This window comes from Pipistrellus kuhlii, unplaced genomic scaffold (assembly GCF_014108245.1).
Source record: "Pipistrellus kuhlii isolate mPipKuh1 unplaced genomic scaffold, mPipKuh1.p scaffold_m20_p_13, whole genome shotgun sequence".
Lineage (NCBI taxonomy): Eukaryota > Metazoa > Chordata > Mammalia > Chiroptera > Vespertilionidae > Pipistrellus > Pipistrellus kuhlii.
Window position 1 is genome coordinate 12,731,091 of NW_023425438.1, and position 25,149 is coordinate 12,756,239.

Sequence of the window (25,149 nt, forward strand, 5' to 3'; positions counted from 1 at the left end):
ACACCATACCCGCTTGATGCTGTGACCTGCCTCCCAAGGTCAAGGAGAGTTTTATGTCCTTTCCCAGCAGTCCAGCAAACCTGCTTGGGTCCAAACCCTGCACAGGAAGGCAGCACCAGGGGCGTGGATTCCTGCTTCTGACCGCCACGGGACTGGCAGGCTTCCCTCTGGCTCCCGCTCGCAGGAACCACACAGCTGCTGGTCACTTGTCACACCCTATCCGGGAGGCGGCAGTATGTCAATGGTACAGCAGCAGATCCCAGCCTGTGACTAACGGTTTCATAAGTTGTTAGGAATTGTGTCACATTTCCCAAAAGAGCTACTCCAATGAAGTTAGTAATGAGGAAATGCTTGGGCTACCAGGACATGGTGCAGCTTCATACTTCCTATCCTACATTAGGTCAGTTCCAGAGAAAATATTTATAGCAGGCACTCGGCAAGCATTCCTTTTTTTTCTTTATTGGTTGATAGTCACCCGAGGATATTTTCCCACTGATTTTGAGAGAGAGTGGAAGGGAGGGGGAAAGTCAAAGATAAACATTGATGTGAGAGAGAGACATCAAATTGGTTGCCTCCCACATGCCCCGCCGCCAGGCCTGGGGCTTGAGCCCAGGCGTGTGCCCTGACCAAAAGGCTAACCCGTGACCTCCTGGTTCATAGGTTAATGCTCAACCACTGAGCCACACCAGCCGGGTGATATTGTTTTTTGAGAAATGACTTATCACTCTTAGCAGACCAGACTTCTCACATCTGTCAGGGTAACTCAAGTTTCTGATTATTGTGTCTTGCCTACCTCATGTACACGGTCTGATCCATAGGAGGAAAGCATTGTCCTTGCCCACTCTCCTGCTGAGCCACAGCTTTTCTCCTGCCTGCTCAGGATATCTGCCTCCAGCCCAGGCCACAGGCTCTCTACGTGCTTCCACACTTAGGCTTTCCTTTCCTGTAGAAGTGAGGCTTTAATGATGGGGGTGGCGGTGGCAGTGCAGTGAGATAAGGCATCCTCTTGCATTTCTTCATGCTTCCAGAGAGAAAGGAACTTCGATTCCTCTCTCCACAGGGCGAGAAGCCCCACACTGGGGAAGACACATCCAGCTTTTCATTCTGGGACCTTATTTGCACTTTTCCACTGGAGAGACTAATCTCATTGGTCAGAGTCCAGGACAGTCAGAGGGCTGAGTTTTTATCAGGACTGTGCATGAGGTATGCTATGTCCTGAACCTGGTCCTGGTAAGTCCAGGTCTGTTCTCAAACCTGGCAGGAGGATTACAGTGGGAGGGAGTAAGAAACTCCCATGTGCATCTATTTTTTAGTTCCTTGAATGACAGGGACCCCCAGGGTCACATCTCTGTGTGATCTCATATTTCAACACTCTTTGAGGAGGCGACATCAGTGAATCTGGGGTCTAATGGCCAGAAGCACCCTACCGCTCGAGAAAAGCAATCCCTAAAGCTTAATGAAAGACAAGTGGCCTTAAACAAACATGAGCCATCTTCACCTTCTCACTTTAACAGTCATGTCTCTAACTTTACTAAGTCTCAAAATATATGGTTCCTTTTTACATACATACATACACAAACACTTTTAAATATAAATATCAAATTCAAGAAAATCACATGGGTACATAAATTTAGGAAGCCAACAGTACAGGAGAGAAGGCCAATCACCAGATTTCACAAATGATCATCTGAAAGCCTTCTCTGGTTATTCAACTTGATGTGTTATCCTAAATATCCCATATCACATGGTCCACAAGGTCTTCCTTTAGGATTCTGAAGCAATTAATAGCCATACTTGTCATTAAGATGGGTCCTGCCATCTCCACTTTGACCTACATCAGAGTATTAAAAAAGAAAGAAAGAAATACGTTCAATTTTCCAAGGTCTGGAGGGGAAAGAAAAGACATCAATGGGCCAAAAAGTAAAACACAAAACACATAAAGGTTTCTTTTGCATAGACATTTGACTTTTTGCATACAATTTCAAAGTATGGTCCTCTTTTCACTTTTACCCTAACGTTAGCAGTCAAAAGAGCAAAGATGAATTTCTATTAATTACTAATATATTAGAAAACCAATCCACAGAAAAGGCAACCTGTGATGAGCATATGGGGAAATAAGTATCTTCTATATTGCCTTAAGGACATATGTCTGAATGTAAATGGCCACGATGTCTATAGAATGTGATTTATAATATCTTTAGCCCTAGCTGGATAGAACGTCAGCCTGCAGACTGAAGGATCCTGGGTTGCAGGGCACGTCAGGGTTGCAGGCTCGATCCCCAGTAGAGGATGTGCAGGAGGCAGACGATCAATGATTCTCTCTTATCATTGATGCTTCTATCTCTCTCTCTCCCTCTCCCTTCTCTCTGAAATCAATAAAAAAAATAAATAAAATGTTCATAGCCTCTGATTCAGCATGTAATTTTTATGAATATTTTTCTACACATGTAGCTCTGCACCTATAAACTTGCATATGTTTGAGGTTAGTTATTGCAGAGTTGTTTGTAATGGCAAAAGGATGAAAACACAGCAAACATTCATTAAATAAAGGTATATCCATACCATAAAAGAGAATTATGTAACCATACATACACACACACACACACACCCCTATCAATAACTATGTAAGGGTCTCTATATAGTGATAAGTGCATAAAAAAAGCAAGGCACAGAATATGCTTCCAATTTTGTAAATTACATTGTTTGACTTATCTGAAGTAAGAAAAACATTTATGCTGAAACCGGTTTGGCTCAGTGGATAGAGCGTTGGCCTGCAAACTCAAGGGTCTTGGGTTCAATTCCGGTCAAGGACATGTACCTTGGTTGCAGGCATGTCCCCAATGGGGGGTGCGCAGGAGGCAGCTGGTTGATGTTTCTCTCTCATTCATGACTCTACCTCTCCCTTTCCCTTCCTCTCTATAAAAAAAATCAATAAAATATATATTGTTTAAAAAACATTTATATGAATAAGCATTCAAAGTGACGTAATTAGAAAATATTTTATTGTAGGAAACCCCAGATAACACCCTTTTCTGCCTTATTTGGAAAACATCTTAACGTTTTCTAATAAAAATTTTGTATATTGTGAAAAGAAAGGGTTGATTAAAAGGATAAACTTATTTCCATGATATCCTACTTAAGAAAAAAGGCTAATATTCTTATTTTATTCTTGTGTTATTACTTATTAAATATTGTATTATTTATTTGTATTACAATTGTAAACCTACTTTTGCCCAGCCCTATATATTACATATTCATAAATATACTAACTAAATCTTAGAGGAAAAGAAAAGTAAAAACAATCTACCTTCAGGTGGGACCCACACACAGTAGTCTGGGTCATCTTCTGGATATTTGGAGGAAAGTGTTGGTGGAAGCTGGAAAGAAAAGATAGGTTATTAAAAAAAAAATTTTTTTAACTCTTTAAAAAAAATTTTTTTTAACTCTCAGAATTATTGTCCCATGCCTGTCAGAACTTGCCCAGGTTGTGTGTTAGGTTTCTCTCTTGCTCTCATGTTCTCTCTCTCTCTAAAACTTTTTTTTTAAGAGAGAACAGCCAGCTGGAGTGGCTCAGTAGTTGAGCATAGATCTATGAACCAGGAAGTCACTGTTCGATTCCAGGTCAGGGCACATGCCCAGGTTGCGGGCTCAATCCCCACATAGGACATGCAGGAGGCAGCTGATCAATGATTCTCTCTCTTCATTGAAGATTCTATCTCTCCCTCTCCCTTCCTCTATGAAATCAATAAAAATCTATTAAAAAAAACAACATGCCAAAACCGGTTTGGCTCAGTGGATAGAGCGTCAGCCTGCGGACTAAAGGGTCGCAGGTTCGATTCCGGTCAAGGGCATGTTACCTTGGTTGCGGGCACATCCTCAGTGGGGAGTGTGCAGGATGCAGCTGATCGATGTGTCTCTTTCATCGATGTTTCTAACTCTCCATCCCTCTCTCTCTTCCTCTCTGTAAAAAATCAATAAAAATATATTTTAAAAAAACAACAACATCCATTCCATATTAAAGTGGTCCTGTCCAGAAAAAAAACGAAAAAGAAAAAAAAAAAAACAAGAACAAAGAGATAACAGTTCCCATTAATGATCTTGACATAAGTGATCAAAAAATGGGGAGCATTCTCTCTCTGAACCTTATTTTTTCCCTATAAAGCCTCAACAAGCTGATTTCAGCCAGAGAGAGTAAGGTCATGTTTTTAAAGGGGGCAGTTAACACAGGTCTGAGCTCTTTCCCGTAGAGGAAAATTCAGCATTTGCCTTTTGATCTAAGTGCAGGAACAAATTAGCATAGCTGACTTGATGGTTATCCTTTGAAAGTCCTGTTTGTAAGTTGGTCTTAGCTGGCATCTGGGAACTTGGATATCTGGAAGTTCCTACCGTGTTTCCCCGAAAATAAGACATCCTCCGAAAATAAGACCTACTTACAGGTTTCCTTCTGAGTGAAATATAAGGCATCCCCCCGAAAATAAGGCCCCCCCTAGGCTAAACATGAGATTTGGTCCACTGATTCTGAAAGAAATGGAGTCACAAGAAATTCACCAGGAAATTCAGAAATTGGATTGTTATGATGATGTTCCAGAAGATGATGACATGATTGTCATTGAATAAATGAGTAAATTCTTGTAGGATTCACAGTTTGTCTAGTTTGTATTGACAACTACCGTACTACCATACCGTATATAGGTAATAAATTTCCTTTATTTTCATTTAACAATAAATGTGTACCGTATTCTTCTTCATGGAAAAATAAGACAGCCCCTGAAAAAATTAATATAACACACTGTCTTATTTTCGGAGAAACAGGGTACTATTCTAACTGTAAGAGTGGCTCACTGTGCCTAAACTGTAGGTAGAAACAATGTAATAGATGCTGAACACTTGCTTTTCTTCTGGGAGAATGGAATTTGGACAAACGCCAGTCATGGGGTGAGCCTATGTGATCTCAGTCCCTAATAAAAACCCTGGATACTGAGTCTCTAATGAGGTTTCCTGGTTAGCAACATTTTCCAAATTGTCACAACTCGTTGTCAGGGGACTTAAACACAGCCTGCGTGACTCCACTGGAAAAGGACCTTAGGAATTTTGTGCCCCAGACTTCACCCCCTGTGCCTTTCCCTTTGCTGACTGTGCTTGGTACATACTTGTGCTGCAGTAAATCACAGCTGTGAGTACAACCACATGCTGAGTCCTGGGTGGTGTCTTGTGAATTACCTAGCCTGAGGGTGGTCTTAAGGGCCTCCCCACACAACCTAGCAATCTCATTCCTGAGAACTTACTGAACTCATGCAAAATTATGTATATACAAGGTTATTTATAGCTCTGCTGTAATAAAAGACTGGAAACAACACAAGTGCCTGTCTGTCTACTGGGGGCTGGTTAAATAGAGTAGATTCATACAGTAGGAAGCTCTTGGTGTATTCATAAACAATGATTTCCATAATAGGTTAAAAAATAAACAAACAAGATGTAGCCCTGGCCACTGTTCTCAATTATTAGAGTGTTGGCCCACACCCCAAACGGTTGCAGGTCGATTCCTGGTCAAAGGCACATACTTGGATTGCAGGTTCGATCCTCATTTGGGATACGTGCAAGAGGCAACCAAGTGATGGGTCTCTCTCACATCAATGTTTATCTCAACGCTGTCTCTCTCTCCATCCCTCCCTCCTTTCCACTCTCTGAAAAGCAATGGAAACAATATCCTCGGGTGAGGATTAACAGCAAAGAAAAAAAAACACCAAGATGTAGAATGCAGTTCATTACATCCTACCTTCTGTGTAATAAAAGGAGGAAAATAAGAATATATCACTCAAGTGACTCTGTATGGCATACTACAATAGGATATGAAGATTTACAAATTAATAAAAGAAATATGTGAGCAGTTCTAAGGAACACGGTAGATGGAGATAAGAATAGATAATTCAAAAAGTAAATGCTCAAAAATAAAGAGAGAGCCCAGGCTTCTAGGAGAGGGGATATAAAACAGTTGGGAGCTCTGCTAAGACAGTTCCTAAGGATTCATTCGTCTGGATGTGGTCATTTTTACTTCCAGAGAAGTGAAGATTATGACTAAAGTACTTACTTTGCCTGGATCAGGAGCGTTCTTTTTCTTCAATTCATCTCTGTTTTTCCCATATTCATTCTTTGATACTAATTTAAGGAAAAGGAAAAAAAAGACAATAGCTATTTAAAAAAAAATAAATAAAACATTCTTTCCAAGAGAGCATTATATTTATTAAAGAAAACATGTAACAATCGAATTCTCAAAAAGTCCTTCTACTATTGTAAAGACTATATGTTAAGATAATTTTCCCTTCACTAATAACCCTAGTTTTCAAATCCTAACGCTATTCTACAAACTTGAATATAATCACTCCGTTTGAATAGGTGAAGGAAAATGGAGCTGACTTTACTTCCCACAGTTTAACCATTACAGTTAAAAGCAGTAGAAAACCAGAAAAAGTCCTTTGACTAGGCCAAACTTTCAACCAATTTCTTTTAATAGTTTTGGAATCACTTCCATGATAGGCATCCATTCAATTCAGGGAAATGTAAAATTGTGGAGGACTTTGCATGGCCAGAGGAATAAAGAAAGGCAAATGGGATGGCATCAAACACAAACCTCTCATACATTCCAATTCTCTCCATCCACCCAGTGTCTTAAAGGCACTGTGCTGCCTCAGGTCAGCTGCCATCCCTCTCTGGGACATCCACTGGCTGCCTATGTGAAGAGCAGCAATGGAGTTGGCTATGCTACTTGCCTGAGGGTTTCTCACGTGATGCAGCTGTTTCACTAATGTCTCCATCATCTTTATTCTGTTCCACTTGGCTGAGTTGAGACCTGTTTGCTATAAAATGCAGAACCAAAGCATACTGTTATTATTTAATTCCTGGTGGAGAACCAGGAAAACAGAAGCAAGGAAAGTTAAATAAATACACAATCATCCAGTTTTACTATCATTAGCTTCAACTAAAATTAAGTTTTCAATAAATGTGCCTCCAGATGTCTAACATAGAATCACCAATTCTCCACTTTAAAAACTGGCCACTTTGCCGAAACCAGTCTAGCTCAGTGGAGAGAGCGCCAGTCTGCAGACTGAAAGGTCCCAGGTTCGATTCCGGTCAAGGGCATGTACATTGGTTGCGGACACATCCCCAGCAGGAGGTGTGCAGGAGGCAGCTGGTCACTGTTTCTCTCTCATCGACATTTCTAGCTCTCTATCCCTCTTCCTTCCTCTCTGTGGAAAATCAATAAAATATATATATTTTTTTTTTAATTAAATTAAATTAAAAAAAATAAAAACTGGCCACTTCTAAGAGAAAACTTTTAGCAATACTTACCAAAGCCTTAAAAATTTACATATTCCTTGAAATGTACATATCCTAGAAATTCTACTCCCAGGAACATATTCAAAGAAAATAATCAGAGATGAGAACTAAGATTTTATTATATATAAATATGTTTAAAATAGACAAAATTAGACTGAACATAAATTGTGCACCTATGGATGAGGACAATGGGGGGTGAGGAGAGGGCAGAGGGTGGGGTGGGAACTTGGTGGAGGGGGGAAGAAATGAGGAACCTTTGTAATAGTATGAACAATAAAGATTGATTTAAAAAATAAATAAATAAAATAGACAAAATTAACATAACTTACCTGTCTAACTAATTAATGTATCTTATAAACCAAATTTAAAATTCACTATTTTTACATACACATTTGCTTTGGTCACTTAAACAAAACAAAAGTGCAATATTAACTCCTCCTCTTCCTGCTGTATAGCTCAAAGACCAGAGGTATAAAAAGTAAATATAGCCTTAGCTGGTTTGGGTCAATGGAAGGAGTATCAGCCTGCAGACTGAAGGGTCCCAGGTTTGATTCCCGCCAAGGGCACATGCCTGGCTTGCAGGCTCGGTCCTCAGTAGGGAGCATGCAAGAGGCAATCAATGATTCTCTCTCATCATTGATGTTTATATCTCTCTCTCCCTCTCTCTATGCATTGTTCTCTAAAATCAATAAAATATATTTTTAATAAAATATGAGAACCATTTTTAAAAAGGCTAATCATTTTGCCAATAACTGAATAAAGGAGAATTAAAAAAAAAAAAGATTTACTCATTTCAGAGAAGGAAATTATAATTTTTTAAACAACTGAGGGTGACTTAAGAGAAGATCTACATACCAGGTCTAGTGTTTTATTCAGAGAAGGCATGCACACACTCTCACATACATTTAATGCCAGTTCTTGCTTTTTTCCCTCTTGCTACCTATTTTCTGTGTAGACTTAATCTTTTTTTAAAAAATAAATCTTTATTGTTCAGATTATTACAATTGTTCCTCTTTTTTCCCCCCATAGCTTCCCTCCACCCGGTTCCCATCCCAACCTCTGCCCTTACCCCCCCTCTACTGTCCTCATCCAGAGCTGTAAGATTTTTGTCCAGTCTCTTCCCGCACCCCCCACACTGCTTTCCCCACAAGAATTGTCAGTCCATGCTGAAGCCGGTTTTGCTCGGTGGTAGAGCATCGGTCTGCGGACTGAAAGGTCCCGGGTTCGATTCCGGTCAAGGGCGTGTGCCTGGGTTGCGGGCACATCCCCGGTGGGGGGTATGCAGGAGGCAGCTGGTCGATGTTTCTCTCTCATCAACGTTTCTAGCTCTCTATCCCTCTCCTTTCCTCTGTAAAAAGATCAATAAAATATATTAAAAAAAAAAAAAAAAAAAAAGAATTGTCAGTCCAATCCCTTTCTATGCCCCTGATTCTATTATATTCACCAGTTTATTCTTTTCATCGGATTTTTTGTTCATTTGATTTTTAGATTCACTTGTTGATAGATATGTATTTGTTGTTCATAATTTTTGTCGTTACCTTTTTCTTCTGTTTCCTCTTCTTAAAGAATACTTTTCAGCATTTCATATAATAGTGGTTTGGTGGTGATAAACTCCTTTAGCTTTTTCTCATCTGTGAAGCTCTTTATCTGACCTTCAATTCTGAATGATAGCTTTGCTGGGTAAAGTAATCTTGGTTGTAGGTTCTTGGTATTCATCACTTTGAATATTTCTTGCTACTCCTCCCTTCTGGCCTGCATAGTTTCTGTTGAGAAATCGTATGGGTGTTCTCTTGTAGGTAACGAACTCTTTTTCTCTTGCTGCTTTTAATATTCTTTCCTTTCTTGCTTTTGGCATTTTAATTATGATGTGTCTTGGTGTGGTCCTCTTTGGATTCCTTTTGTTCGAGGTTCTCTGCACTTCCTGGATTTGTAAGTATATTCTTTTCACCAGGTGGGAAAAGTTTTCTGTCATTATTTTTTCAAAGAGGTTTTCAATAATTTTCTCTCTTCTTCTGGCACCCCCATAATTCAGATGTAGGTACGCTTGAGGTTGTCCCAAAAACTATCTTCATATTTTTGGATTCTTTTTCCTTTTCTGGTTGGGTGTATTTTGCTTCTTTGTATTTCAAATCTTTGACTTGATTTTTGCGATCCTCTAGTCTGCTGTTGGATCTCTGTATATTGTTCTTTATTTCAGTCAGTGTATGCTTAATTTCTAGTTGGTCCTTTTTCATATCTCAAGGGTCTCACTAAATTTATCTGCCTTTTCTAGAAAATCCTTAAAAAACCTTTTAACCGTGGTTCTGAAACTCTATATCCTCCATTTCTTTCATTTGTGACCTGTTTCTTTGTCTCTGCATTTTGGCTGCTTCCCTGTATTGATAGAGTGGCTTTGTGTGCTAGGACCTCCCAGTGGCACAGCCTCTCCAGTTACCTGAGGTGGACACTCTTGGTGAACCCCTTTGTGGGCTGTGTTGTTCAGACTTAATCTTGCTAAGCAGTTTGGCCAACCTGTAGGAAAATAACCCCTGCTGTTGACCAGGATAAGAAGATACTAAAAAGGTAAACAATCATCTTTTGGGATGGGATGATGGGCGATTTCTGTTTTCTTCTTTGGCCTTTTATGTATGATTCACTTTCTAAATGAGCATAAATGCCTTTTACAACTGAAGAAAATACTTTTTAAAAACAATCAATTCCCTTTTTCATCAAATCTTTGCTGCGGTGAGTAAATACTATACGCCAGGTTCTATACTAGGCACCATGGACAAAAAAGTGAATGTCACGATGCTTCCTGAGAAGTACGTTCAGTGGGTATAATTATGCTTAGCATCTGCTTTAGGATGCGTGACAAATGAGTAAGCAGAGGCTTATCTTGAGACCACCTCACCAGGACTCACCACCTACCATATTCCACTGCTCTCCCATCATATAGTGGCAACAGCTCAGGACCAAACACAGTAGCTGGAGTTTCAGATTCTTCACCTTTCAATTTTCCATAATTGAACAGACTGAAAATACCTGCCCTTATTTTGCAATGAGGATAAAAAATGACTGGCAGTTAAAGAAAGCATGTTTACAGAATTAGTTGTATCACATATCGCAAAGTATTTCAAAGTCAAAAAGTGCACAGGCAAGAAATAGCTCTGCTTTTTCAAAGCTACCCACAAGTAATGCAAATGCGTTACATAAGGAAATGCCTTACCATGCTGCTTTGTTTCTTTAGAACATGAGAGATCAGTGGGAGGACTCATCTCCTGCACTGCTTCTTCTGGCCCTCCCTCCTGCTGTAGCGTACTGCTTCCAGCCTCCACTTTGTTCTTTTCCTGATCGTCCTTTTCTTTCTCTTCTTCCTCGTCCTCTTCCTCCTCCTCCTCTTCCACTTCAGGCTCATCCTTCATTCTCATCAGAGCTGGAGGGAGTTCAGGACGCTTGGGGGGTAACTTCTGTAAGGGAAACAAAACCCTGAGCAAGTTGCTCTACATAACGAGATAGAAACAAATCTCTTCAGAGTTAAGCCAAATATGCAGAATGTCTAATCTCAATATGCCCATAAGCCCTGCAGAAGTTTGCTGGAAGTAGGACTTTCACCTAAATTTTATCCATCTATGGACCCTTAATGAGTATTTTTGTTAGTTTCTAGGTCAAAGCATATTAAATACGAATATTAAGAATATTAAGTACTCAGACAACAGAGGGGTGGGGGCATAAATAGGGACTGGGGGATAATGGGGGAATAAGGATAATAAAAAAATTAAAAAAAATAAAATTATGCTTAAAATTTAAAAAGGAAAAGAATATTAAGTACTGGAAACAGCATGTAAGGAACTAAAGCATTTATCCCAGGTGAGTATCAGCTACAGGAATTCTGTCCTGTTACACACTTATGATGTTAAAGGATCTTAATTCATTACAAAACCTTCTAGGGAGTAAATCAAACAAACATTTCTAAGAAATAAATCATTTGCACAATCTTTTCATCTTAGATCTAACACAATTTCAAGGAAATAAGACATATAAGTAAGTAAAACAGGTCCTGAGGAAAGCATTTCTTGAAGAATAAGGCCAACTATTCTAATAGATAGATAGATATAGATATTGTTTTGTGTTGTTATTTTTTGTGTTGTGTGTTTTACTTTAGAAAGAGAGAGAGAGAAAGGGGAAGAAAGAGAAACACTGATGTGAAAGAAAAACGTCAATCGCCTCCTTATGTATGATTCACTTTCTAAATGAGCATAAATGCCTTTTACAACTGAAGAAAATACTTTTTAAAAACAATCAATTCCCTTTTTCATCAAATCTTTGCTGCGGTGAGTAAATACTATACGCCAGCCTCCTGTTTGTGCCCCGACCAGGGATCAAAACCACAAACTAGCCAAAACCGGTTTGGCTCAGTGGATAGAGTAGGGGTGTCGAACTCAATCAGAGAAGGGGCCAAAATCTAAAATCCAGCCTAAATTGCGGGCCGAATGGTTTACTGAACAGTCATAAACTGTCATTGTGATGGAAACGCAGCGGAGTGCAGTGATGACAGCGCGGTGCGGGCCACATTGCAAGGCCTGGCGGGATGGATTTGGCCCGCGGGCCTTGTGTTTGACACATGTGGGATAGAGCGTCAGCCTGCGGACTGAAAGGTCCCAGGTTCGATTCCGGTCAAGGGCATGTACCTTGGTTGCAGGCACATCCCCAGTGGGAGGTGTGCAGGAGGCAGCTGGTTGATGGTTCTCTCTCATCGACGTTTCTAACTCTCTATCCCTCTCAATTCCTCTCTGTGTAAAATCAATAAAATATATTTTTTAAAAAAAACAAAAGAAACACAAACTAACTATGTGTCCTGACCAGGAATTGAACCCCTACAACCTTTTGGTATATGGGTCAACACTCTAACCAACTGAGCCACCAGGTTAGGGAAAGAACTTTAAGTAAAATTATTAGAAAAAGTAGACCACAGCTTAAGGAATAGAGAGAAGGTACCAAAGTATATGTTGGGTATATTATGTTTTAAAGATAGGGTTTATTTCAGTAATCATCTAAGGAGAGCTTTTTTAGTCAAGAGTTTTTCTTCTAGCCGAAACCGGTTTGGCTCAGTGGTAGAGCATCAGTCTGCGGACTGAGAGGTCCCGGGTTCGATTCCGGTCAAGGGCATGTACATTGGTTGCGGGCACATCCCCGGTAGGGGGTGTGCAGGAGGCAGCTGGTCGATGTTTCTCTCTCATCGACATTTCTAGCTCTCTCTCTCTCTCCCTTCCTCTCTGTAAAAAATCAATAAAATATATTTAAATATATTTTTTTAAAAAGATAACAAAAAAAAAAGTTTTTCTTCTAACTAAAGCATAAGTATCCTCCCCCCGCATGTATGGGAGTGGGGGGGGGCCGCAATGGTAAGATATGTACACATATAGTAATTTAATTTAAAAATTTTTTAAAAAGCTGAAACTGGTTTGGCTCAGTGGATAGAGCACCAGCCTGGGGACTGAAAGGTCCCGGGTTCGATTCCGGTCAAGGACATGTACCTTGGTTGCGGGCACATCCCCAGTAGGGGGTGTGCAAGAGGCAGCTGATCGGTGATTCTCTCTCATCGATGTTTCTAACTCTCTATCCCCCTCTCTTCCTCTCTGTAAAAAATCAAAAAAATTTTTTAATTAAAAAAGAAATAAGTATCCTTCCCCCAACCCCCTCCCACCCCATCCCCAACCTCTCATACACACAAGACAGAAAAGCTTCCATCTCAGATTGGGAAACCACATACGGGGTACTCACTCAGAACATATGGGTAGAACTTCAGACCTCTGCCACCAGAGGGCAGTTTTCCCTAATTGTTGGCTGAATTAGATACCCCCAAGATTCCTTCCTATGTTGAAGTCCCAATCCCCAGTACCTCAGAATGTACCTATATTTGGAGATGAGATCTTTAAAGAGGTAAGTAAGTAAAAATAAGGATGGAGCCCTAATCCAATATAAGAAGAGGTGCAAATGCACAGAGGGGTGAATATATAAAGAGGCAGCAAGGAGGCAGCCTTCTTTAAGCCAAGGGAAAAGGCCTCAGAGGAAACCAACCCTGCTGGCACCTGATCTTAGACTCCTCGCCTCCAGAATTGTGATAAAATAACTGTCTGTTGTTTAACCACCCAGGCTGTGGTATTTCTTATGGCAGCCCTAGAACGTTAATACACAAGGGGTAGCTCTTTGGGTTGATGAAAACCTTTTAAAAGCTGAAACTACAAACAAGGATGGATATAACTAAAGCAAAAATATACATGAGTGAACTATTAGAGAATTGTAGAAAGATCACAAACTCAACAGACAGAAGACCTGAATTTGATTTAATTACATACTGATTATGTAATCTCTTTGACCCAGTTTCCTCACCTGTGAGAGCAAATAATTTCCACACATCACAAGGTTTTGGAAGGATTAGATAAAGGAAAAACCACATGACAGGGAGCCAGGTGCATAGACAAGTGTTAGTTGTGCCTGGAGTGAAGCATTTAATGCAAGAGACTCTTTCTTAAATATAACAGTCATCACAAATTGGTCCACTGATATTCTAATTTATAAATCAGTTACATGCAAATTAATTGGCATAAATCATTTCATTCTTTTTGTTTGTTTTTCTTTTTTTAAATTCCTTTTTTATTCTTTTTTCTTTCTTTCTTTTGTTTTTTTTTCCGTTAATTCTTGATAACTCTAAACTGAAGAGAAAAATCCAAGAAACAAGACCTGAGAAAGATGTGATCATGCCAAGTTCACAGCCCTTTTCCACATTACTATGAAAAAAAATGACTCATTCTATAAAATGAATCATTTGAGCTTTGAAAAGAGAAAGGTTAGCTCAGATAACTCAAAAGCTAGAAGCATAACACCTTGACCCACAACTTACCCCTACTGTCCCAGTTTTTAATTTGAATTTGCTTCCTCCTTTCATGGCACCAAAGAGAGGCAATGAAAGCTTTTTAGCTTTGTTTTCAGCATCTAAAGTGTGACTTTCAGTCCTAGGAAGAAAGAATAATTATACACATCTATTCCAGTGAGGCCAAGAATTTATATAAAACACAATGACACTGATGAAGAAATACTTCACAAATCAAAAATTTCCACATATGAAAGAGGACTTCAGGGCAGCAGAGTTTGAATGGACAATGACGCTACAGATAGTCAAATACAGAGCTATTAAGGACAAGGAGAGGCTCCAGTTCCTATCTTAGTCTAGTAATTTACACCGTGCTTCATGATTTCATATTCATAAAGTGATACTTACAGTACAAAGGTCACTGCAATGTGTAATATGATCCCACCCCCACTAAGTGACAAGAGATGGATTCATGGTGTAAAGCCCTATTTCACCAACATCTGAACAGGACTCAAAGTACCTTACCCTGTTTCCCCGAAAATAAGACAGTGTCTTATATTAATTTTTTCTCCCAAAGTTGCGCTAGGTCTTATTTTCAGGGGATGAAATATCTTTCCATGCGCTAGATCTTATTTTCGGGGAAACGAAACACAGTACTTACCTGGAGGCCACACTTATAATCACACAACTCTGAGCACAGTTTAAAAGAAAAAAGAAGTGTGTGTGTGTGTGTGTGTGTGTGTGTAAGAGAGAGAGAGGGAGAGAGAGAGCGAGAGAGAGGGGGAGAGAGAGAGGGAGAGAGAGAGAGACAGACAGACAGACAGACAGGATATGTTAGGTAGTGAGTAATGACAAAAACATAAGAGACCCTACAATGATGAGTTTGTTAATGTTCTCATTGGCTTAACAACGTCATAAAGCTGAGCCCACTAGGGTAAAGTTAAGGAAGGGCAAAATGAAGATATTGTAGAAAGAAGAAAAAAATAGAGCACGCCCCCCCTCAAAAAAAAAAAAAAAAATAGCAGCCCAGTCAGCATGGCTCAGTGTTGAGCATGGACCTATGAACCAGGAGGCCACGGTTTGATTTCCGGTGGGGCACATGCCAGAGCAGCAGGCCCGATCCCCAATGTGGAGCACGCAGGAAGCAGCTGATTTTTCTCTCTCTCTCTCTCTCCCTCTCCTTTCCTCTCTAAAATCAATATGTAGATACTCATCTATGCCATGCACCCAGCATCGAGTGCACGTTTTGTATTCAGTGGTGAGGGCCTGAATAAACACTGACAATCTAAAGCAGCACTGTTCAATACAGAATTTTCTGCAATGATGGGAATGTTCTACTTCTGTGCTGTCCAATACAGGAGCCACTAGTCACATGTGCCTGTTGAGCACATGAAATTGCCTAATGTGACTGAGAAACTGAAATTTGAATCTTATGTAATTTAAAATCACATGTGATTATTGGGTGCTGACTGGACAACACTGACCTAAAGGGGGGAAAAACTTTCTATAGTTAACTACCTTTTTGAGTGAATGAACCCATCCAGGCAATACCACTTTTCAGATGCCCACCTGGTTTCTGTTCACTTTGAGTTGCTTATTTCTAAAACAACCTACTCAACGTTTTCAATATTTGTTGAGACCACACAGAATAAATCTTTTAAAAATATTGTCAAGTTGAAAGACTGGGATGGATACTTGACTTGGGGTGGTGAGCACATAATATAGTGTACATATTATGTGTTGTAAAAGTGTGCACCTGAAATCAGTGTCACCCCAATAAATTCTATATGGGGGGGGAGGGGATTGAATATCTCTCTCTCTCTCTCTCTCTCTCTCTCTCTCTCACACACACACACACACACACACACACACACACACTAGCCAACTCTGGGAAAAATTAGTCTTGAAATATTATTTACAAATTACTCAAAAATTTCCTGGATGTCTGCAAATGGATTTGGGTTAATGTCTTCTAATAATCTCCCCAAAATCAGTTCACAATAGAATCAATTTCAGGGAATTATGCTTTCTCCCTTTTTAAAGGAAGAAATTACCCATTTAAAAAAATATTTTTATTAAACTGTTGTCAGCTGGTTCTTGGGAATAAGAGATATTGTACATTAAAATGACTATGTGAGCACATTATGCAATAAACAAATCATGTGTAACAGAATTGTACATTTGAAACTTATGTAATGTTATTAACCAATATCAACCCAATAAATTTAATTTAGAAAAATTTTTTTAAATAGTCTGTATTCACCTTGGTTTTAAAATCATAGAATGGTATTACGTTATAGTATTTGTATTTCTCTTATGAGGGAGGTTGAGCATCTTTTTATGTAATTAAAAGCTATTTGCATTTCTTTTTCAGTGGCTGTCAGTTGACAGCCTTTGCCCATTTTTCTCTTGAGTGGATGGCTGTCTCCTTATCATTCATTAGTCTTTACACATTAGGGAAATGGGCCTCTTGCACATGTTGCTGTTTAAAAATGTATACTCTGCACTAAAAGATGAAGTATAAAATTCAGAGCCTTCCAATGAAACAGGAATTAATAGTTTTCTCTAAAAATCTGTAGGAGTCTATAGTTCACAAATGAAATGATTTTTCAGTTACTCTATGAAATGACTGCTTTCTGTGCTTTAAAGTGTTTCTTATATTCTATGTCTATTCAAAAATAATTATCTAAAAAGATAAAAAATATAATTCAATGTTATCTATGCAAACATGCTTATTTAAAATTCCAAGTATATATAATATCACGGTGATCACTTTGTAAATTATATGAATGTCTAATCACTATGTTGTACACCTATACTAATATAATATTGCATGTCAAATGCAATGGAAAATAATTTAAAAAATTTTTAACACAAATAAATAAATAATTACAAAGAAAAACTTTTTTAACCCTTTGCACTCCAAACCATTCTGGACATTGGCTACCAGCTACTCGACACTAACAGCGGAAACGTGCATTGAATTAACTCAATTCCCCGTAATCACTAATAAACTGCAATGTCCCCTGAGAGGGGACATCCGAGTGATATGCTAGAATTCCGATGTCCCCTGAGAGGGGACAGCGGAGTGCAAAGGGTTAATAAAACTCCAAGGATAACTAAGACTTACTTTTTTAGTTCTGGAATCTCTGCTGGCTTTACAATTTTTATCAACCCTTTAAGTCTCTGTTGTTCTTTCCTCAGTTCAAAAGTTCTCAGGTGAAGTTTCTTCCGGGACACACCATCTAATGCACTCCCTGATTTCATTTCCGACATAAATGCATCTAAAGAGTCCTGAGGTGCTGACTCTGACAGAGCTGTCAGGAAAGCGATAATGCATGTTAGAAAGGTGGTTGCAAATGTTTTAAAATGCAGCCAAAGTCGCCAAAACTGGTTTTGCTCAATGGATAGAGCGTCAGCCTTTGGACTAAAGGGTCCCGGGTTCGATACTAGTCAAGGCATATACCTTGGTTGCGGGCACATACCCTGTAGGGGGTGTGCAGGAGGCAGCTGGTCAATGTTTCTCTCTCATCGATGTTTCTAGCTCTCTATCCTTCTCCCTTCCTCTCTGTAAAAAACTCAATAAAATATATTTTAAAAATAAAAATAAAATAAAAAAATAAAATGCAGCCAAAGTCACTAGCATAGAGTTGGACAAAGGACATTACTGATATTAGGAATAACTGAGGGGCTGTGGGACATCACCTTGCTTCATTCCCTTTATCTATTAAGTAGAGAAGTTACACCAAATAATGTATAATGTCCTTCCCAGCTCCTTAGAAAGACTCCATATTCTGTATATCTTATTAACCAATGTAGCCCTAGCATAGTGCACTACATATGGTCAATACTCAATAAATTTGTTTGAGTCATTGCCTTACCTTTGCTTGAGCCTTTCAGTCTCTCAGAAATGTCAGACAGTTCCCTTTCAGCATCATTCAACTTTGCAACCTGTGAGGTACAAGTAACAGGGTTAGCAAATGTTTTTCTTCTTTTGAAATATGGTAGCTTCCTCTTTTTATTTTCACTATTGTTATAAGTTTTAAGAAGATTAATTGAAGTCTGGTTAAATCTGTTCCTTATAGAATTAACATATTTCATTTGTTTATTTAATTCTAATTGAATTAATTTCTAAATTAAAGAACTCGGAATTAATCAGAATAATTGTATAGATTACAGACTTTATTTTACTCAAAAGAAAAAGCTCAAGCTATTTATTTTCAATAATAAATCAAAAGGATAGATGCTGGTAATGAATTCCACTTAATATAGTGAGGCGAACGTGATAACCACTACACTACGGAAACAGCTACCTAATTCCACTTAATATAGTGAAAACACCTGCTACCTTATGATAATTTCATGAAGGATACACTGCTTAAAACTATTAAACATCAACAACAACAAATAAAAGACTATTATCAAACTATACTCCTCAAAATTCCTTTCATGATTTTTGTAGGCCATGAACCTAAAGTCAATTTCACCTCAGAATGTCCCAATTTGGAACTTTTCCCTTTTTTTCTTTTTTTCTTTGTGGGGGTAAAGGTGGAGTGTAACATCATATCCAAAGGATGTTCACTAATGGACCAATATTCACCTAGCGGTGGACAGAGACTCTAGCAGCAAGCCAAACTTTTTCCCAACTTATATAAGACTAGTTGTTTGTTGCCATCAAATTTGCAGATCACAAAAGTTATACTTCAGTATCAGATTTCAATGCTACTGCTTTAAAAGATTTAATACAATATTTTGTTTAAAATATTAAACTACCACAGCTACTTCATAAGTAAAACTTGCCAAGGATTCAAAGGTCTCTGGCTTCTCATCTATCTTCCCAGCCTTCTTCATTCGGTTCAGCCGTTTCTTCTCAACCAGGCCAGTCCGATCAAGAAATGTGTCATCATCACTGTCATAAAAGTCTTCATCTTCCCAGTTCTTTGCTTTCCTTTTCCGAGATACTAAAGGTAGATAAAATAAATGGTAATAGGATAAGTTTTGAAAAAGAAAGAAGGCAAGTAGGTAAACAGCTTAAAATATACCATCTGCTCTAACTGGTTTGGTTCAGTAGATAGAGTGTTGGCCTGTGGACTGAAGGGTCCTAGGTTCAATTCCAGACAAGGGGACAAAACCAGGTTGCAGGTTCGATCCCCAGTGGAGGGCATGCAGAAGGCAGCTGATCAATGATTCTCACTCATGACTGATGTTTCCCTCTCCCCTCTCCCTTCCTCTCTGAAAAAAAAAATATATATATATATATATATTTTTTTAAAAGGTAATAAAAAAAACACACCATCAATTATTAAAAGACAAGATTCAACAAGATGGCAAACTATATATGAGAATCAAGAAACATAAATTCCACCCGAGAGAGAGGAAGGAGAGATACAGAGAGAAACATCGATCAGTTGCCTCTCTTATGCATCCCACCTGGGAATCAAACCCACAACCTTTTTGGTGCCCAGGATGATGCTCCAACCGACTGAGCCACTTCGCCAGGTGCCAGTGTTTAAAATAAGATAAGCTGGCGAAACCGGTTTGGCTCAGTGGTAGAGCGTCGGTCTGCGGACTGAAAGGTCCCAGGTTCGATTCTGGTCAGGGCCATGTTCGTTGGTTGCGGGCAATCCCCGGTAGGGGGTGTGCAGGAGGCAGCTGGTCGATGTTTCTCTCTCATCAACGTTTCTAGCTCTCTATCTCTCTCCCTTTCTCTCTGTAAAAAAATCAATAAAATATATTAAAAAAAAAAAAAAAACCTAAGATTTTTTTTAAAATAAATAAATAAAAATAATAAATAAAAAAATAAAATAAAATAAGATAAGCAATGTAATGATGTGGATAATTTCCATGATACATTTTTTTTAATGAAAAGTCGTTTATTTTATTTTTTAATATATTTTATTGATTTTTTACAGAGGAAGGGAGAGAGATAGAGAGCCAGAAACGTCGATGGGAGAGAAACATTGACCAGCTGCCTCTTGCACACCCCACCGGGGATGTGCCCGCAACCAACGTCCATGCCCCTGACCAGAATCGAACCTGGGACCTTTCAGTCCGCAGACCGACGCTCTACCACTGGGCCAAACTGGTTTCGGCTTCATGATACGTTCTTATGTTAAAAAAATAAATCACAAAAGAGTATAAATATTTAATTGCATTCGTGTACAGGTGTTTATTTTTGTTAAAGGATCTAGTTCAAAACACACATCTGTATGCAGAGAAAATATCTGAAAAACATAAACAATGGCTACCTTAGGGTTTTGAGATAGGGAACTTTTTCTTCTCACTTCATTGAAGTCTGTACAATTTACATTTTCCCCATAAAAAAGGTTTTATTATCTCTTATGTTAAAATTCCCTTTCCTCTTTCTCTTTCTTTCTTTCTTTCTTTCTTTCTTTAATCATTTGCATGCCATAAGCATCTATAGACACAAGCAGTGGACCTTTTTTAAATTAAATTCAAAATATCATGGCAGTTAACTGATTAAGAAAAAAGTGTTCCTACTCACCTGCCTCCTGCCGCAGCAATCCCAAAGTATCAAGGATTCGACAAGCTTCCAGTGAGCACTGGATCATTGCTTCTTTTTTCTTTCCTAAGTGGATGGCCTCAGCCACCAGCTGTTTTCCAGTTGAATCATCCACTGGTAACCTGCCATTGGTTTCGAGGAAATTATAGCACAGCACTAAGCTCCAATCCTCACACAAAATAATTAATATTTTATGATAAGAGTCGTGTTTTTTAAGATGGCTTTTCAAACTCTTGGTACATTTTGTTCTGTCTTGCCAAGGTTAGATTTCGAATCTTTTCTTTCCACCTCTTACTCATTCCACCCCACCCCTCAATAATATAATTGTTACTAAACTACCAAGACCCCAAGTCAGGAATAGCCTAAAATTAAAACTAAAGTTACTCTTTGAATTGTTATCTACAACCAAAATTAAACCTGAAACTGGCCTCTTTCCAGAAATGGACATTAATGAGGAGAGAACATACCTCACCCTGCAGAGCCAGGTGCTATGTCCCTGCTCATCAAATTCATATTCTAATTCTTCTCCTTTGGAGAAAGAAAGACATTTTTAACAGGATCTGAAAATTACTAGTTGATACAAAGGGAAAAGAGAACAAAAGTTAAATAAGAATATCAAGTTCCCCTCCTACACTGAAAACTAAATTTCAAAGCATTTCAGTCCTCATTCATAGGGACTATTATCTGATAATAAAGTTAGGATGAGCTTGAGGCAGAAAAAAAAGCAAACTCAAATCAAAGCAATCAACTCTCCATACATAGCTTTGTCCACTACATAGATTTCACTTTTTTGTATAAGTTGGAGACTTAGTTGTTAAATTGTCACAATTGCCTGGTTTTTAGAAGTATAAATAGTAAGCACAGAATGCAACCAATTCATATACATACATATACATCTATGCACACACACACTTAGATGTTCTTCAACAAATCTCTAACGAAACAATCCTCTGTGGAATTATTTAAATCCTATAAAATCAAAATCCATGCCAAGAATTACAAATTGGCTCAATCTCCTGCCATCAAAATGTAGAATCTTTTGAGAAGAAAAAGACAAGTCAGAAAAAAAGAACTTCCATTTTTTTGAAAGACTAACATAATCTTTACTATTTTCAAAATAAATAAAAAAGACTAACATGATCTTTACTATTTTCAAAATAAATGTGACACAACTGATCACAAGGGCAAGTACTGAACAAAGAAGACAGCAGATAAAATATGGCATTTCTAAATACCTGAAGATATAGAAAACGACATTGCTGTGGACACATTCTACCAGGAGGGTCAGAATCTGTATACATACCTTCTCGGTCAAAAAAACCTTGGAGAGCCTTTTTTGGATCTTTTATATAAAAGGCCTCCCTTTCCTGCTGAAACTCTAAAACAATAGGATTCTCTTCAGCCTCATCCTCTACAGCATCTTCTCCTGTAGAACATGGGAGAAAAAGAAAAAAACAATCAGATATAAAAAAGAGACCATCTGAATGACATCCACTATCCTTTCTTCATAAAGATATAGTTAACAGGGATGAAAAAACAAAACAAAACAAAAAAAAAAAACCCACCAGCAGAAACCGGTTTGGCTCAGTGGATAGAGCGTTGGTCTGCGGACTGAAAGGTCCCAGGTTCCGGTCAAGGGCATATACATTGGTTGCGGGCACATCCCCAGTGGGGGTTGTGCAGGAGACAGCTGGTCGGTATTTCTCTCTCATTGATGTTTCTAGCTCTCTGTCCCTCTCCCTTCCTCTCTGTAAAAAAATCAATAAAATATATATTTTTTTAAAAAACAAACAGTGTTGACATCTTCCAATTTTCTAAATTGTGTAACAAATTACAACTTGTTTTTGTGGCCCTCTCCCCGACCTCTCCCCACCCCCCCAACCACTATGTTTTAAGAGCAAAATAATACCTACCACGTTTTCTATGGGGGGGAAAAAATCTAAGCTCCAGGTCTCATACTTGCCTCCAATATAATTTCCTAATACTCCTCATATCTGTCAAATAGACTGGTCTATTCATTATTCCCTTAAAATCATCAAACCCTGCCCTTGACACCATTCTCGATGCTCAGCTTCCTAAGGGCTACTTTTTCTTTCCTTCAAGTCACAGCTCAAACCCTTCTGCTTATAAACCTTCCCAAACTATCTAAGTCAGTGCTGCCCAACAGAAATATAATAAAACCCATGTGTGTAAATCTAACACTTCTAGTAGCCATATTTAAAAAAGAGACATAGCCCAGCTGGCATGGCTCAGTGGTTGAGCATAGACCACTAGGAACCAGGAGGTCTCGGGTTCGAATCCCAGTCAAGTCACATGCCTGGCCTGTGGGCTCAATCCCCAGTAGGGCGCATGCAGGAAGCAGCCAATCAATGATTCTGTCTCATCATTGATGTTTCTATCTCTCTCCCTCTCCCTTCCTCTCTAAAATCCATAAAAGTATATTTTTTAAAAAGAAACAATCAATGTAAAAATATTATCAATGAGATAGCTCACATTCTTTTCAGTGCATTTTTTACATTTCCAGCACATGATGATTTGGACTAGCCACATAGTGTCCATAACTGCATGTGGCTAGTGGCTGCCACAGACAGTGCAGGGCTAAGTCCCCAGTGATTGCTCTCTTGGTTTCTAGATTTTGTTTGGTATTTACCACAGTAATTTCATATTTATCCTGTCCTCCCGACAACATGGTAAGGCCTTTTCTATCTTTTCATATTCCTAGCTCCTCTGGCAAAGGGATCAGCTCTCTCTGATTAAATATTTCACATTTCTGAATATTTGCACAACGCACAACATATTCAAGGTAATATCCTATTTCGAATAATATTCCATTTATTTGCTTAAATGTAGTTCCAGCCCTTTCAGTGACAAAGTCAATAATGAAAAAAGTACTTTTAAATGGTAAAAATACCAAGCTAATTGGATGCTAAGGAAGAGTTTCCAACAAGGAAGGGAACTTGTAAAACAAAGGGAATCCATTGCGTCCATAATTCAATTGTTTCACTACAGAAAAGTAAACGAATCTCTCTGGGTTTTGGTAGCCTCGTGTGAAAATTGTATTTGTCCTCTCTGTCTTCAGGGTCATGAAAACTTGCTTGATAAAAAGAAGTTTGAGGGCAGTGATGACTTTTAAACACTAACCCCAGTAGCAAGTTTAATGTCTTACCCATTCCCCAGGTGCAGCCCATTTCATCATCTTGGCCAGACGTATTTCTCTTCCTTTCCGTGGCATCCATGTCCTCATCCTCATCTGAGTCTTCCCCCAGCATCTTCTTCTCCAACATCATCTGCTGCTTCTTGCGCAACTCCTTCAACTGCGTGACCGTCAACTCGGACTCTGCCTCTCGGTCCTCCTCTGGTCCCTGATGAACCAAAAGAAGGAATGCTTTTAGAGTTCAGGATCGCTGGCGTCCCTTTCAGAGAAACGGCAATGTGTTGTGAGGTTTGGAGGGGAGGAGCCAGCTTTCTCCACTTTTGCGATCACTGACCAGGGGCGTCTCCTTCCTTCAGGAGCTCAGGAAGCCAGCCCGCTGCGCTCCAGAGATTTCCCGTCTAGGTGTTCCTACTTACCTGCAGGAGAAAGAGCCGGGTGCTGCAGCCGAAGCGAAGAACATGCCCGACGTGGACCCGACAGTAGGTGCGGGGCGGGATGCGGGCTTTGTTAAGGAAGGTGCCGTGAGTGCTCCCCAGGTCGTAGAGGTAGAAGCCGGGCCCGTGGCCGTCCGGCTGTCCGTCGGGGCCGCCCCCGTGCTGCAGAACCGCGTGGAACCGGGACACGGACGGGTGCTCCAGGCACACGTCGCAGCTGGGCAGCCTCCCGAAGAGGCAGCGACGGGTCCCTGCCAAGCTGCGGGTGCCCAGGATCGTGCCGCCCTTCAGGGTCTCGAGGCTGTAGGGGCCCGAGACGGGGCCGCCCCACGGCGGCTCTTGGTACGGGGGGGCCCGGGCCGGGCCGGCGGGAGCAGGCGCCGCTGTAGGGGGCCGCGGCTTCTCCTCCGGGGGACCCCCCGTCTCCGCGCGTTCCGGCCCAGCCGGAGGGACGTCGGGCTCCCCGGAATCCGGGTCCGGCAGTGCCGGGGACCCCTCCTTCACCTCCTCAGGGTTGGAAGGATTGGCGGCCGGGGACTTGCCCCGCACCGCCGGCGGCACCGGCAGGGCTGGCTTTTTGAAGTCGCCATTGAGCTCTTCTTGTGAAGCCGTCGGCTCAGCCGCAGGGGTATCGGCCATCCTTAACCGGATGCAGCCTCCAAAGCCGCCCCCGGGCAAACCTCACCCCTCGGCCCCTACGTTCCGCTCCGCGCCCCTCTCTCCCCGGCTCCCGGCGCCGCTCTCGGCCGCGAACGTGCGCGTGCGTGAAGAGAGCGCCGCGAAGAGGTGCGTTCGACCGGAAGGTCATAAATAGGAGGGAGGCAAAAAAGGCGGTGGGGGAGCCGTCAGGCGG

The 25,149-nt window shown here is 40.0% G+C and overlaps 1 protein-coding gene across 1 annotated transcript; it reads right to left on the reverse strand.

Annotated features, from left to right (window-relative positions):
* Nucleotides 1–1,497: 1,497 nt before the first annotated feature.
* LOC118717171 (solute carrier family 4 member 1 adaptor protein) lies at nucleotides 1,498–25,022 on the reverse strand. The gene is made up of 14 exons (XM_036434903.2): nucleotides 24,279–25,022; nucleotides 23,875–24,070; nucleotides 22,012–22,134; nucleotides 21,176–21,236; nucleotides 20,691–20,830; nucleotides 18,986–19,146; nucleotides 18,067–18,136; nucleotides 17,316–17,502; nucleotides 14,216–14,327; nucleotides 10,541–10,781; nucleotides 6,768–6,854; nucleotides 6,089–6,156; nucleotides 3,308–3,377; nucleotides 1,498–1,831 (listed from the first exon to the last, which is right to left on the reverse strand). Exons 1-14 carry the CDS (start codon nucleotides 24,933–24,935, stop codon nucleotides 1,782–1,784), a joined length of 2,223 nt encoding a protein of 740 aa, XP_036290796.1. The 5' UTR covers nucleotides 24,936–25,022; the 3' UTR covers nucleotides 1,498–1,781.
* Between the last annotated feature and the right edge of the window lie 127 nt (nucleotides 25,023–25,149).

Coding starts and splice junctions, on each gene's coding strand:
- LOC118717171 (XM_036434903.2), bottom strand. CDS start 24,935: ATGGCCGATACCCCTGCGGCTGAGCCGACGGCTTCACAAGAAGAGCTC. Junction 22,135..23,874: donor GGGCTGCACCTGGGGAATGG/GTAAGACATTAA, acceptor CATGTTCTACAG/GAGAAGATGCTGTAGAGGAT. Junction 20,831..21,175: donor ACCTGGCTCTGCAGGGTGAG/GTATGTTCTCTC, acceptor AACCAATGGCAG/GTTACCAGTGGATGATTCAA.